This window comes from Bos javanicus, chromosome 16 (assembly GCF_032452875.1).
Source record: "Bos javanicus breed banteng chromosome 16, ARS-OSU_banteng_1.0, whole genome shotgun sequence".
In the NCBI taxonomy this organism is placed as follows: domain Eukaryota; kingdom Metazoa; phylum Chordata; class Mammalia; order Artiodactyla; family Bovidae; genus Bos; species Bos javanicus.
In genome coordinates this window covers 43,675,878-43,690,511 of record NC_083883.1, presented here as the reverse complement: position 1 = coordinate 43,690,511, position 14,634 = coordinate 43,675,878, and the positions used below count along the sequence as shown (strand labels likewise).

The following is a 14,634-nucleotide window of genomic DNA, read 5'->3' as shown; positions in this document are numbered from 1 at the left end:
AAATGGAAGAGGCAGAGCTGGGGTGGTGCAGCAAAGGGCAGGGGCGGGCAGGTCCCGTGCCTGCCGGGCAGTAGGTACAGGGTGAGGCTGGGAGTCACCTCTGCTATGAAGCACTGCCCGGGGCTCAGGCCTCATCCTGTGTGGCTCCAGGGATGGGGGTTCAGCCTGGTGTCAGGACCCTCCAAACCTGGGTGGGTCCCAGACATCAGGAGCTTTCCAAGAACATCTCTGTCCCTCCCTCGTCCTGGGTCCTGGGTGAATGCCCCAGAGCGCGGGAGACAGGCTCTGCTTTGCTGCAGGGTTGGGGGGGAGTGGGGTGGGCACAGCCATCTCAGGGTTCTGGCTAGTAGCTGAGATGGGGTGAGCCCCAGGGAGCCCTGGTGGTGATGTTCTGGCCTGCCGAGCAGGAACCAAGAGAAGGTGTCCTCGGGACAGGGGCCGGGCTGTCTGGTCTCGGGCGGGGTTGGGGAGAGGTGGGGCTAGGCTGTGAGGAGAGCAGGATGGCCCTGTCCTTGGCCTGGCAGGCCACAGACAAGGGCCAGATCCTGGACCATGGCCTTGGGGCTCGGCCAGGGTGATAAGACAGTGGTGGAGAAGGTGTGTGTGAGTTACCTGCGGCATCCTGAACTAGGGGGGCGTCACTTTTTACTGGAGATGGAGTGGCAGTGACAGGCGGGAAGCTGGGCGGGCTGCTGATGGGGTGGGCCAGGCCCCGGGTGGCTCCGAGAGTGGCACTGAGCAGAGAGTATGAGAGACAGGGTGGAGAAAAGAGGCATGGGAGGGAGGGGAGGGGCGCCCGGAGCACGGCCGGAGAGAAGGATGGGGTCAGTGGGGGCTGCGGAGCCCCGCGGGCAGCCTCGTCACCGGCAGCAGCAGGAAGAGGAAGAGGAGGAGGAGGAGGAGCCGGGCAGCCTGGAGAGGGTGGAGAAAAGCAGAAAAAAAAAAAAAAGAAAACCAAAACAAAGAACAAACAAACAAAAGAACCAAAATGAGAAACCCAATGGCAGAAGCAAGTATGATATGAAAATACGTGGACAGATGAGCAGACAGATGCCACGAAGAAGAGAGGGGAGGGGGTGGCAGAGGAGAGAGACTAGGAGGGCGTGGCAGTGCAGGGGGGTGTCATGGTGGGCTGGGGAGGGCCCATGGGGAGGACCCCACTCTGGGGCCCAGGAACTGTGCTTGGGACCATGGCAGAGAGGCCAGAAGAGGGGCCAGGGCTGGGTGGGGCCCACCTGCCCCTCTGGCTATAGCTCTCAGCTCAAACCCGGGTCCTCTCCTGGAAATGGAAGCCGAGGGCAGAGTACGGGGGAGGTGGGCAGGACGGCAGAAGGTGGGGACCCATGTCCCACAGACCAGCCGGCCCGGTCACACACTGGCCTGTCCTCCTTTGAGGCCACTTGGCCATGATGCTCCAGTCCTGAGCCAGACCTGGCAGGAGGAGGGCCCGCCCCAGGCCGGGCGCCTCCCAGACCCTCGCGGCCCTGTCCTGGCCGCCTGCTCACCTGCCGCGGTGCTCTCGTTGCCCACAGGGGTGCTGGAGCAGCTTCGGTCCATGGTGGAGGACTCGGAGGACATGGCGCCTGGGCTGCAACCAGTATAATCCATGTACTCGTCTGTCTCGGTGTCCATCAGGCTTGGGGGGCCCTGAAAAGAAGCAGGGGGCCCCTGAGCAAGCTGGGCTGGAGGCGGTGCTGCCCACAAGGAGCATGTGGTCATTTCCGGCGGCTGCCAGAGTGGGATACGGATGATGCCCTCTGGCCCCCAGGCGGGGGAGGGGCGGCTCACCTGGGAGGAGGGTGCGCGATCGAAGTTCTTCCCCAGCATCCTCCGCATGTGCTTCCGGGCATGGGAGGTCATCTGGTGCTTGAGGAGGAAGGAGAACTGGCAGCCCTCCCGGATGCAGTGGAAGTGGCTGTTCACCTGGTTGTACTTGCAGCCTGTGGACACAGCCCCACTCGGCTGTGAGCTTTCCCTGCGGGCCAGCTGGCACTCATGGTACCCGCTGCATGGCGGGCACTGTTCTGGGCACGGGCACACATGCTAGGAAGATGGCGTATGGGGAAAGGGCACTTGCCCGTGATGGCGCTCCCCTAAGGAACCTCCCACCCCCCACTCCCAGAAAGTCCTCGGCCACCTGGATGTCCAGAGCCTGGGTCTCCCCGCCAGTCTAGCATGGACTTGCGGGACGATGGCAGGCTGGCCCCCTCCCCTGTGCCGCACATTGAGAGGTCCATGGGCTCCAGGGCAGGGGACCCTAGTGACCTGTCCACTTGATCAGCTGCCTCCCAGCATGCCATCTGTCCCCAGCTCTCCTTTGGGGACCCCAGGTGCTGCCCCCCACCCCCTGACCTTGTAGAGATGGCTGCAGGCCGGCTGGCCCTCTGCCCTGCCCCCACCCACCTCGGTTTTGTTCTGGGCTGACAAACACAGCGGCCAGACTGAAATGGTATCAGCAGAGGGCAGGTGAAGGCCTGCCCGTTGCCATGGCACCTGAGCTGGCCAGGTGTCTTATATCATCCCCCAGCTTTGTTTTGGCTCCAGCTACCACCCAAAACACCCCAACTGAGTCAATAACGGCAACTACAGAATCCCCGACACCTGTAAGCCGAACCCAGGACCAGCATGGGTCACCAAGTGTTGATATCTGTTGCTGTGATAACCAGCCCTCTCTCAGGCTCTGAATTATTTTTGAATGAATACCTGAAGGAAAGGTTTGTTTCCTTTCATTTCTGGCAGTTGACTTTGAATCTCTCAGCCTTCCCCTAGGTAATGGCCCGCTGGCTGCAGGCAGTAGCCCCCATCTGTACCCACTGGACCCTGTGGCCATGGCCACCTGAGTCACCTGGGCACAGGTGTCCGCACCCAGCCTGCCTGGCTCCCACCTGCTTTCCAGTGTCCGGTCTCCTCCTGGGCAGATTACTGCCTCATGTCTGCACGTGACACGTGGCTCTATCCTGAGGCAAGAGTGTGGACTCTGCATGGAGCCCGCTCCCCACAGCATCCTGGGGCTGGGGCCAGCGAGCTCCTCAGGGAGGCCTTGTTCTGGGGTTGGGGGCAGCTTCCTGGCCAACAGCCCAGCTCTCAGCAGTGAAGTTAACTCTGAAGCACCTGTCCCTGAGCTCAAGGTCACTTCTTGCCCCGTGGCCACCTCCTTCCAGGTCACCCCAGGTTACAAATGCACTGGCCTGAACTGACCAAGTACCTGCTTGTCCCACCAGATCCCCAGCACCAAGCCTGGTGCCAGTCACGGTAGACAAAAAAGACCTCAGCTGCCACGTCTACCCCCACCCCCCGCACCTCTTGCAACAGCAAAGAGCCTGGCCCATGGCTGCTCTTCAATAAACCTCTGTTGAGAGACTTCCCTGATGGTCCAGTGGTTATGAATCCACCTGCCAATGCAGGGAATGGGTTTCAACCTCTGGTCAGGAGACTAAGATCCCACGTGCCACAGAGCAAATAAGCCTGAGAGCCGCAACTACTGAGGCTGAACACCTAGAGCCTGTGTTCTGCAACAAAACAAGCGCATTGCCAAGCCCATGTGCCATAATGAGGGTGGTCCCTTGCTCGCTGCAACTAGAGAAAGACCTCGCACAGCAAGAAGACCCAGCACAGTCAAATAAAAAAAAATAATAATAAAAAAAATAAAATGTCTGCTGAGTGAGTGAATGAACAAATGAACATCATACAGCCCATTATGGATAAAAACCTAATAGTTAAAACCATGGAAAGACATCCCAGGGCAGAGAATGTCAGGAATTTTTAAAACTTACCTGCAAGGCCCTCTTGAAAAAGAAAAGAAACCAAGTCTGGAGACCAGAGATGAGGCTCCAGGCCATTGCCCTGGGGGTGACTGGAGTGTTCTGGGTCACCCTCACCCCTCTTTCCAGGCTTTTGGGGTTTTGACTGTTTTCCCAGTTTGACAATGCCTGGTCTGTGACATTTTAAAAAAAAACCCATGGAGCCTGATGTGTGGCAACAAGAAGTGGCACCCGGGCCTCTGGGGCCAGAGCCACAGCCCTGCCCACCGCGGCAGTTTCCTGCCCCCAGCCCTGGCCTGCGGTACCTAGCCTGCCGCACTCCTCGCGCTTGGTGAAGTACTTGAACCCATTGGCTGCCCGCCGCTCGGCTTTCTCATGCTTCTTTATGTGCCACGGCAGCTTGGTGGTGATGTTGGTCACAAAGTAGCAGCCGGTTCGGAGACAGTGGTAGTGCCCACGCATCCGGAACTCGCAGTGCTGCAGGGAGGGACAGGAAAGTCAGGACCAGGCAGGCAATGGCCATAAGCCCCACCTGCCCCAGGCCTCTGGGCTATGGCTGGCCCTTTGCATTTGTGTGTCCTTCCGCATTTAGAATCAGCAAACACAACTGTGTAAAGATCATTCACGTTTTAAAAAGCCATAAGTCCCTTCTGTCATTTGACTAAGGCATCCTATCTGGTGTCATACCAATCTCTCTAAACCCACACCCAGAGCAGACATCACTAATCTATCCCAGCACTCTTCTCTGTGTGCCCAGACCTGGGCAGACATCATTAATCTATCCCAGCACTCTTCTCTGTGTGCCCAGACCCAGGCAGACATCACTCATCTACCCTGGTACACCTCTTTGTCCGGATCTAGGTTCAGACTCCTCCTCAAGGCACTGTCAGGTGGCCCCTACAAATCTTGGAGGTAGGCCTTTATAATGAATCTGATCTGCCCTTCCTGTCTGGAGCGCAGACAGTTCAATATCTGTCCAATGTTTTAAAATTCCAGGCCTCTAGAGAAAAGGAGCGTAGCCATTCCAGGATGGGCAGAATGATGCCAAGTGCCCAGTGGCTGTTCATCATAGAGTCATCACTGAGGGTTAGGATAAAATGACAGACCTCACCAAATGAGCACCAAGCTGAACTGCTGCCCAGGGGTCTCCAGGGACCTGGGGCAGACAGTGTCCTTTCCAGAGTCTGGAGGAAGCCAATTAAAAAGGGTGTGAGAAACAGAGTCTCTGCCAGGAGGAGCTGATCCATGGCCCTGTGCCTCCCTGCTCCCGCCCCAGGCCCCACCCTGCCCGTCCACCTTGCTGACCTGGTTGGGACAGAGGCACTGCAGGGAGTAGTAAGCAAACTGGTCTCGCACGTTCACCAGGTTGTTGTTGGGGTTGATGTGGTCCAGGCAGTGGGACTCGGCCTTGCCAGAGGTTTTGCAGACGTACTTGCAGTTCCCAAAGAGACAGTGGAAGTGGAACTTGTTGGCATACTTGCAGTCCGTTGCGAGGCAAGGATCGCTGGAATGAAACCACGGCCCAGGTCATTGGCATTCCCAGTGCCCTCCCCGCCGATGTCCTGACACTGGCTCACGCTGGGGTTCTTCTCCCCAGTCTCCCGTGGTGCCCTCAAGAGGAATGGCCCCAGGACTGCCCTCCTGCTCAACAGGGCCATTTGGCCAGAGGAGACTACAAATCCCAGCATGCAACCTTGCCCTCTTTTTAGAGCTCTGCTGGAGCATGAGGGATTGCGGTATGCAGGCTGCCCAGAGCACTGCATGCTGGGACACGTAGTTTCCACTGCCACACCTCAGGCTTATAGATAAGGATGGCTGCAATCATTTCTTGGATATGAAAATGAGAGATGGTGCTGCCAGCCTGGCGGGATGCCAGCGCAAGCCTGGCTGACGTGGCGCGGGCGCTGCCCTGGCTGTGGCTGACTGACAGCATGCAGATGGGTGGGCAGCCCTACCAGGATGCTTTGCTACCGCGGGGCCTCAGCCAGTGGGAACCTGTGCCTGGTGTCAGGTCCTGGTTCCAGGGTCAGCTTGGAGCTCGGGGCTGCCCACCCACGCAGAGAACGCAAGCCAGCTCAGTGGTGGGGCGGGGTGCCCCGTGAGCCCTGCCCTGCCTGTCCTGAGCGGCAGCCCCCCGCCCCAGACCCCTGCTTCCCAGGCTTCTGGCAGTAGTGGAGGGTACTGTGCTCTGGCTTCTACCCTTCCTGGCCTGGCTGACAACACGGCTGCCCTCTACATTCACATCGGGCCTGGGTGGAAACTCTGACCAAGGCCAGGATGCTAAGAGGGCTGGGGAGGTGACCAGAGGAAGGGAAGGTGGGGAAGGGTCAGAGCGGAGGGCAGGTGCCCTTCCGTGCCGTGGGCCCAGCCCCAGATGCTCAGACAGGGAGGACAGCTGCCACTCAGGCGGTGTGTGTTCACATCCAATTTATTACTTTTATTGAGAACAGGAAGCCACACGCATCATGATACAGAGTCACCGTTCTCGCCGCAAGGAGCCACCCCATCCATTGAGGAAGGTCCCTTCCACCCCCTGAGAGCTCAGGCTATTGTGCAGGCGGGCGGGAGCCCAGAGGAGGGTCTAGCCCCTTTGCCCCTGCCCCCTGTGACTTGGCTTGCCCTGCAGAGATTCAGTTGTGGGCGGGAACCACAGAGACCAACAGGGAGGCCCAGAGGGAGACGTAGCCCTCGTTGCTGGGTGAGGCCCACCCCTCCCAGCCCACCCTGGCTGGTCCTCACAGCATTGCCACCGGTCTCTCCAGAACCGTGGCCACTACCTCCACCATCACCCCCCACCCCGGCCGCTTGCTCCAGGAACAGGCAGTGAGGTCTGAGCAGCAGCAGCAGCAGCTTTGGCTAGAAGGACATGACCCGGTGACCGGGTCCCAGAGAGGCTGGGGACAGCCGGGGCTCCTGCAAGACAAGGAGCAGTGCCTCCTCAGTGGCCCTGGCTAGCACCTACTCCCAAGACACCCAGGGGACACAGGACTCCCGGTTCATCGAGGGACTCACTTCTCCTGGAACTGGAGGAATCCGGGTTTGACCTGGGGCTTGGCGTTCTCTAGAGAAGTCGTTGCCAAGGGCGAAGTGGGCAGGTGAGGCACTGATGCTGGAATCTGAGGCATCTGGGGTATGGTGGAAGCCAGCTGCTTCCAGGCAAGCAGGGTGGGGGTGGAGGGCACGGCGGCCAGGCTGGGAGTGGGCCCCTCGAGAGAGGAAGCCGTGGCTGTGGTGACGGGTGGCGCTGGAGGGGACGCGGGGGCCAAGGAGGGTTTGGTCTCAGCAGCCGAGGCCGGGAAGGCAGCCTCTGGGTTTCCTTTCACTGCTCCTCCCTCCGTCCGGAAGTGGAAGCTGTGAGAGGCAGAAGAGGGTGTCTCAGGTGGGGGTGGAGAGCGCCCTTCCCCATGCACCTGCCTGCCTGCCTGAGGGCAATCCCATCTCAAGCCTAGGGGGCCGGTGCCCCACCTTGTCTTCAGTGCCAGGTGCCGCCAGGAGGGAAGGACTGAAAGCAAACGGCTCTTGGGCTCCTGGTTCTGTCCTAATGACACCTCCTGGTGACCTTCTAGATGCGCTGTCCCTAGCTCCTCCCTACTAGGGACACAGCAAGTCCCGGCTCAGGAAACCCACCCTTCAAGAACCTGCTCTGAGATTTAAAGATGGGTCTCAGGCCAAGAGCTGGAGCTGCCTAAGCACTGAGAAGAGCCTGACCTGCGGCTTAAAGAGCAGTGAAGATCTGTTTTAAATGTTTACAAGTTCTGGGTTCAATTACAGCAGACGGTTGGGCTTGCTGCTTTTCAGCTCAATGAACTTTACAAATTAATTTCTTTTATTTTTAGGTCAAAGAGAATCTACAAATGCAGTATTGTGGCTTGGAAAGGCCTTCACCTGGCGTCCCTGCTGCGGTCAGAGTTGGGTCTGCAGGAGGGCTGAGGGCTACATGGGGGTGGGTCTGGGGGCGGAAGGGGCTCCTGCTCCAGGTGGGGCCTGGGTGGGCTGAGGGGGTCTCATTGGGGGCTGAGCTAGTGGGAAGATGGGAAAGTCTGCCTTTGGCCAGGCAGCACCGCCTGAGAAGCCAGCTCAGCTTCTGAGGTCTCAGGGGTCCTGCTTGGAAGGCGGTTAGAGGCCTGTGCAGCCCCGAGCCCTGAGCCAGGCTGGGATGAACAGGGCTTGGTTTACACGGGTCCCCGACCCCCACTCACTTGGCGTGCTTGATGGCCCCGTCCAGGGTGCTGAAAAGCGCGCCGCACTCCTCCACCACGCAGTGGAAGTGGGCCTTGTGGAGGAAGTCACACTGGGCGTTGCAGAAGTCCTTGGTGCCAAACCTGGCAGAGGAGCCGGCTGCTTAGAGGAGACCCTGGGGCTCTGGGCAGGCCAGGGTGGGTGGTGGGGCTGGCCCCTGGCCCCTGGCCCCCGGGACCGGTGGGCTTGGCCCTCCCCTCTCCCTTGCTCACCCAGAGCCCCTCACCTGCGAAGGTACACCTTCCAGGGCTCTGACAGCTTCTCCTGAACCATCGCCTTCACAGCCTTGCCCAGGAATGGGGGGGACTCCCCAGCGGGGCCTCCCTCTGTGTCCGTCTTGACGTTCAACAGGCTGCCGAGGTTGGGGCTGCCCTGAGACATCTGCCAGGAGGACAGGCCCAAGCTTCAGGCTGGGGACCTCAGGACACTTGGCCCGACTGCCCTGGGACCAGCAGCAGCTCTAGCCTGCTTGGATCTCTCCAAACTGACCAGAGCATCACGGTACTGGCAGCTGGGAGGAGAGGAGGCCCGACCCCACGCAGCTTTGGCTGCACAGGAGCCCACAATGAATGGATGCCGCCGCAGGCAGCCTGCTGCGCCTCCTCAGCCCCACAGAGCTGCCAGGGCTCCGCCACACAAACCCCGTGCTGCTAGGAGCCATCACTCAATCTGTGGCCGAGACTCAGGGCACACACTCCAGCCCAGCTTTCCCCAGACTTCGCGGCTCCCTGGTTATTTTCCTGCCAGGTTTTCAAAAGAAGTGCAGGAGGAGGAGGGATGCGGGGGAACCCCCACGAATTCCTTGAGAACAAGAGAAGGCACACAAAGGAGGAGCCGAGAAGGAGGGAGGGAGGCTCACGGGGTGAGAGCAAGACAGGCAGACTGCCGCTGGGAGCGGAGGGGGGCGGGGAGCCCGTGGAAAAGCTCGACCCACACAGGCGGGGTGCAGGGCTCCGACAGGAAGGAACAAGGGGGTGCAGGGAGCAGTGACCCCAGGATGGAAAAAGGGGGCAAGAGAGCAACCAGGGGAGGGGGAAAGGTGGAAGGCTTGGGCGCCCTGGAGCCAAGGCCAACAGGAGCCCAAGGGCCCAGTGGGACTCCCACCCAGTGAGGTCCGGGCCAGACCTAGCTCCCTCCTCGGCAGTCACTTGTGTACAGTAACCAAATTAATCTTGCCGTAGTCAAATTTATCATGTGAAGGGGGGAAAATATATTTGAGATGATGTATAATTTACAAAGACCCTGCATTATTTAAAATAAATATTCTGGAGCGACCTCTGCAGAAGGCGTCCAAGACCATTATTCAACCCGAAAAGTGGAAATTGATGCTTTGCTCCCACTTTAATCCCCCCCCCACCTTTTTAAACAAACAAAAAATATATAAAATAAATAAAATTAATAACTAAGAGCAAAAGAAGTTAGAGGGCTCTGGAAAAGCTTTAGGAACCCTCCATCTGAAGGGGGAAAAAAAGGGTGTCAGAGGCTGGAATATATTTCTTCAGCCAGTTCATTAAATTAATTTGTAAGCAGTGGCTCTGAAATTATATCCGATGAAAAATGGCCTCAAAATTTAAATGGTACAAACTCATCTTATTAGAGGCAAAACATTAAAAAACAAACACATCCCCCCCACCCCCCAGCATAGCTTTAATTTCTCTGGGTGGGGGAATGGGAGGCGTGTGATGGATGGTTCTTACCTTATTCATAAGCGAGGATAAAAGAGATGAATTTGCCGGGACTGCGTGGCCATTTGATTCATTACTGGAACACACAAACCAAGGGGCTTTAGCTCAGACGTTCGTGGGACCGAGCCCGGAGAGTCACCCCTCCCAGTCGGCCCATGGGGCACTGGCCCCGCCCAGCTACATTTCCCGGGGCAGGTGGGTGACCCCTGGTCAGGAGAGGTGGGCCCCTGGCCCCAAGGGGTCTGGCTCTGAGGGTGCTGTCCCCAGAGCCTCCTGCAGGGGGCAGAGCTGGGAGGCCTGAGCCTCCCCTCACCTGGGCTCCTTCAGAGTCAGGTCTAAACTGCGGTCCTGGGAGGCCTCGTGGGGACCTGGGGCGCCAGCACTCTCACCGGGCTCCTGCTTCACCGGGGCTGGGGGGAACCTGGCAGGGGTGGCCTGCTGCCCGTTTCCTACAGGGGAGGGGAGGGAAGACGGTGTTAGAGGGACCGAGGGCTTCATAGGGGCACCAACCGGAACCCCCCAAGGGGAAGACGGCGGGCCGGGTGGGCTGAGGCCCTCGGGGAGCCTTGACTGCTGGTCAGTGGTTCTCCCCACTGACAAGATCGCTTGTGACGCTTCCCCCTGTGTGGCAATTCTTCAAGTGATAATTATTGCAAAATTATGTCAAAGTTGTCCTGGCTCAGGGCCTCCTGGAGGAGAAGGGCGGTAGGCTGGGGAGGGGGCTGGGACGGGGGTGGGGGCCCTTCATTTTCTCCACCGACTGTCACAGTCAATTTGTGGGGCTGCCGCTTAGGCTTTTATTAAAGACTCTGTTAATGCTGAGGGAAAGTGGCAGATCTAGACTGGGAGCTGCGCCCCCTCCGCGGGTCCCGTCCCCACTGTTGCCGGGGCGACGGCCCTGCCTTCCACTGAGCATGCCCAGGAGGGGCATCTGCTGTGTCAGGGCTATGGAAGCTGACAGCCAATCAGAGCGGTTCAAACTATGTGACCTCGCCCGTCAAGCTGTCCAGGGCAGGGATATGAGGCCCACCCTTGCCAGGCAGGGCTGGATGGGGTGGGTGGGGGGAGCGGGCGGGGTGTGGGCATGGGTGCAAAGGCTGGAGCTGGGTGGGCAGAAGACTCAGGAGGCCAAGCAGAACAGGGCCAAAGAAGTTGCTGACAGGAACATGTCCACGGAGCCTTTCCCCACAATCCCCAGTGACTGAAATATTAATCTGCCCCAAGGCGCTGCAGCTGACAGAGAGCTGCTTCACAGACAGCAAGTGTCATTTTATTAAAAAATAAAGGAAAATGGCCCCCTCCCCTTCACTTGACCTTTCTTTTCGGGGAAGGAGCTTTTTCTTAAGAAAAGAAAGTACTTGACAGCCTGGCCACCAAGCCCTGTGTGGCCCCAGCCTGCAGGCACCTGACCAGAGGTGCACGGCCCTGGGCAATCTGGCCTGACCCTCCCGACACGTGGAGTAGAAGGTGGGTGTCGGCTGACAGGAGTATCCCAGTGGGAAGACGCTCTAGTTTTCAGAACTCAGAGTCCACATTCCAGGAGCTGCCCAAAGCCACTAGCGCAGGGTCCCCAGGGAAACAGGGCTCTGACCCTCCAGCCAGCTCAAGCTCGGGGGGACCACAGGGACTCTCAGTCTTGGTGAGTCTCCAGACATTCTCAGGAGCCAGACTACTGAGGGCCAACTTGGTCACCTCCCAGGGGGTGTATTTGGGATCAGTATATCCCCCCACTATTCCATCAGCTCTACAAGGCAAGGACTTTGTTGTCTTCCCCGCCATGTCCCCAGCCCCCAGCCTGGCTCCTGGCTCTGCAACAAGCTGCCCTCAGTGAGCAAAAGTGGTTGATGAATGGATGAATGAAGTGAGCCCGGTCCCAGACAAAAGCAGAACTCTTCTTAAAGATCTTACTAATGCTAATTACCTGGATGGGGGGAAACAGATAAAGAGGAGCAAGGGAAACAAAAAAGCCAAAAAAAAAAAAAAAATTCAGAGGGAAAAAAAGTAGAACAATTTTTTAAGGAGCAGAAAATTTGAGAGAAAGGGGAATCACTTTCCATGATGGGCCAGATGAAAGACAGAGACATAATCCTGGCAACTCCAACACAGCAGCCACTGACCAGATGTGGCTCAACTGAAAGAAACCCCAATCCAGGTCTTGGTCCCACTAGCCAATTTCAAGCACTCAACAGCCACGTGACAAGGGGCTACCATATTGAACAGTGCAGAATGGAACACCTCCACTATCACAGAACGTGCGACTGTTACAGTGCTGATGGAGAGCGAGAGCCTGGGCAAGGCATCCTTGGTCTCAAGGGGCTGTCCAGGCCTGAATCCCCTGAGCATCCCTGCAGTACGGCCACCCTAGCCCTGGGCTGAAGTCGTGTCCCTTCCCATCATCTGGAGGAGGTCCCAGGGAAGCCTGGGGCTCAGGGACGGCTCCCACTGGGGCTGGACTTGTGACATGGCAGGGTAGGGGGAGCTTGCAGAGGCCCTGGGGATGCACAGGTACCCTGTGAGGCCGGGATTACTGCCCCTACTTCACAGATGAAAAGACAGAAACAGGAGTTGCCTGGGATGGGCAGGTCAGAGAAAGGGGCCCCAAACAGGAAATAAAGAGGATGGAGGCAGAGACCAGGAAAGAGGGGCGCAGGGGACTTGGGGCCAGGGATAGAAAGGCCCCCTTGCCAAACACCCCTACTCTGCTCTGCGCGGGGGTCAGTGAGCTCCTGGGGTTGGAGAGGAGTGGGCTTCCCAGGCAGGGCCCAGCCTGCTCACCTGGGTCAAAGGGGGCAGAGGGCTTGAGGGCGGCCGCGGCCAGCCTGGCCATCATGGGCGAGATGAGGCCTTTGCTGGCTGAGATCCTCTCCATGATGGAGGCAGGGGGCACGGGGACTGAGGCAGCCCCCGCCACCGCCGAGTCACCAGCTCCCGAGGCTGCCAGGGCGGGCGTGTCAGGGGTTGCTGAGCCTGCTGTCCCGGACGACATGGCACCCATGAGGCCGGGGGCACCCACCGGCAGGGAGGCACTGCCCCGGCCAGGAAGGATGGGGAAGTAGGGTGCGGCGCTGGCCAGGCCAGAGTTGGAGAGGGCCAGCGCCAGGGGGATGGAGCTGGGCAGGCCCTGGGCCAGCAGCCCCGAGATCTTGCTGTTGGGAGGCTTGGTGGCGCTGGGCACGGCCTCGGAGGCGGCAGTGGCCGTGGCCAGGGAGGCGGAGGACTGCTGGCTAGTGGGGGAGGCGCTCAGGCTGGAGTTCTTGCTGCTCAGGGCCGAGAAGTCGACCAGGTCGTCGTTGCTGGACTCCTCGTGCTCCGTGTCCTTGGCGCCCAGCAGCGAGGGTGGCAGCCCCAGCACGCCGGAGCCGGAGGCGCGTATGTGCCTGCGCTCGTGCTTGCGCTTGTGCGAGGTCATCTGGCTGGTGGAGGTGAAGGTGAAGCCGCAGCCGGTGCGGATGCAGTGGAAGTGGTTGGTGGCCTTGCTGTACACGCAGCCCTCGTACTTGCACTCCTCGTACTTGTAGAACTTCTTGAAGCCGTCCTTGGCGTAGGCGTCGTCCTTGATGTGGTAGCTTTTGTGCTTCTCGATGTCACACTTGTTCTTGAAGGTGAACGTGCAGCCGGGGCGCCTGGGGGTAAGGGGGGGCACATAGGGAGGCTGTCATGGGGCCTCGCGAGGTCAGGAGGACTCCCTGCCCTGCTCCCACGGTGGCCCCGGGAGGGATGGGCCTCGGGGTGGAAGACCAGGCTGGACGCTCAGGCGGGGCCTCTGAGCAGCCCTTGGCTCCTGTTCCTACTGCCCTGAGGAGGCGGGGCTCCGAGCCACCCAGGGACCTGGGGCCCTGCCTTCCGGCCCTCCCCAGGCCAGGAGCCTCCCCAGCCGCCTCCGCTCACCTGCAGTGGAAGTGCGTGGTCTTCTGCCCGTAGAACTGGCAGTCGGCCGTGCCGCAGTCCTCGGTGGCACGGAAGCGCTGGAAGCCGTCGTTGATGAGCTGGGTGTTCTTCTTATGGAAGTTCTCATGGGTCATCACGTCTGACGTGCTCGTGTACACCTTGTTACAGCCCACCTGCAGGGGCCAGATCGGCAGTCAGGGGGGCCAGGCACCCGGTGAGCTCAGGGAGGCTGTTCCTCCAGGTGCAGTTGACCCCAGTGGGGGAGCTTCAGCACGCATCAACATCCAACTGGTGGGATTGCAGTTAATGAAGGATGACCCATCAGGCCCCCCAGGGCCTGGTCTGTGCTGAGTACAGTCTGTCTTCAGAGAGCCTGGGACACCTCCCCACACAGGCGTGGGAGTCCTGTGCTGCAGGAGGTAGCTTTTGGGTCCCCAATCTGTGGCTCTACCTCTGAAGCCCCCTGAGTGAGCAGGGCTGGACCCAGGGGCCTGGCAGTCACCTTTAGCCCAGGGACTTGCTTGGCGGACAGTTCCTGGCACCGGGCCCTCCCTACCCCACCCGAGCTGGGCCAAGGCAGGCAGCGTTGCCATATTGAGTAAAAACCAGTGGAATCCGAACACTCTTGAGGGCTGGGCCGTGCCAGTGTCTGCACCATCTCAGAGCCCGGAGAGCAAGCCCCCCTCTCCTCCTGGCCCAGGTTGTTTCACAGAGGCCATAACAACCCCCTGACAAATATCGGGGGAGGTGCGGCGGCTGCTATTTGCAACCCAAAGTCGCTCCCCCTGGACCTGACACCTTGAAAAAGCCCAGACTCTGCGTGGCATTAAAACAAAGAATTAAACAAAAACCTCCTCAGGAACCATTTGCAATGCTGCTCTTGGTGTTAAAGCCTGAAAAATGTCGGTCTGTATAAACAGCTCGCTGAATTGCACCCACACCAAGTATGGCCATGGGGAAGGCCCCACCCGGGCCCACCGGGCACTGCCCGAGCCTGAGCCCCAGAGACCCTCTCTGACAGAAAGGAGAAGGGGAGGCGCCCCGCCCTGGGCAGGCCAGCC

The 14,634-nt window shown here is 59.3% G+C and overlaps 1 protein-coding gene across 5 annotated transcripts in view; it reads right to left on the bottom strand.

Annotated features, from left to right (window-relative positions):
* Positions 1 to 14,634, bottom strand: part of CASZ1 (castor zinc finger 1) — a 153,330-nt gene that overhangs the window by 2,725 nt on the left and 135,971 nt on the right. For 4 of the 5 annotated variants that reach the window (XM_061382753.1, XM_061382755.1, XM_061382754.1 and 1 more), the window contains 12 exons: positions 13,574 to 13,746; positions 12,461 to 13,308; positions 9,999 to 10,134; positions 9,698 to 9,761; positions 8,227 to 8,381; positions 7,961 to 8,083; positions 6,774 to 7,112; positions 5,067 to 5,265; positions 4,067 to 4,238; positions 1,789 to 1,940; positions 1,506 to 1,647; positions 613 to 912 (listed from right to left, as the gene is read on the bottom strand). In XM_061382753.1, coding sequence (XP_061238737.1) covers positions 613 to 912; positions 1,506 to 1,647; positions 1,789 to 1,940; positions 4,067 to 4,238; positions 5,067 to 5,265; positions 6,774 to 7,112; positions 7,961 to 8,083; positions 8,227 to 8,381; positions 9,698 to 9,761; positions 9,999 to 10,134; positions 12,461 to 13,308; positions 13,574 to 13,746 — 2,803 coding nt within the window. The remainder of the gene's footprint in view (positions 1 to 612; positions 913 to 1,505; positions 1,648 to 1,788; positions 1,941 to 4,066; positions 4,239 to 5,066; positions 5,266 to 6,773; positions 7,113 to 7,960; positions 8,084 to 8,226; positions 8,382 to 9,697; positions 9,762 to 9,998; positions 10,135 to 12,460; positions 13,309 to 13,573; positions 13,747 to 14,634) is intronic. The other variant, XM_061382756.1, reaches the window with a different exon arrangement.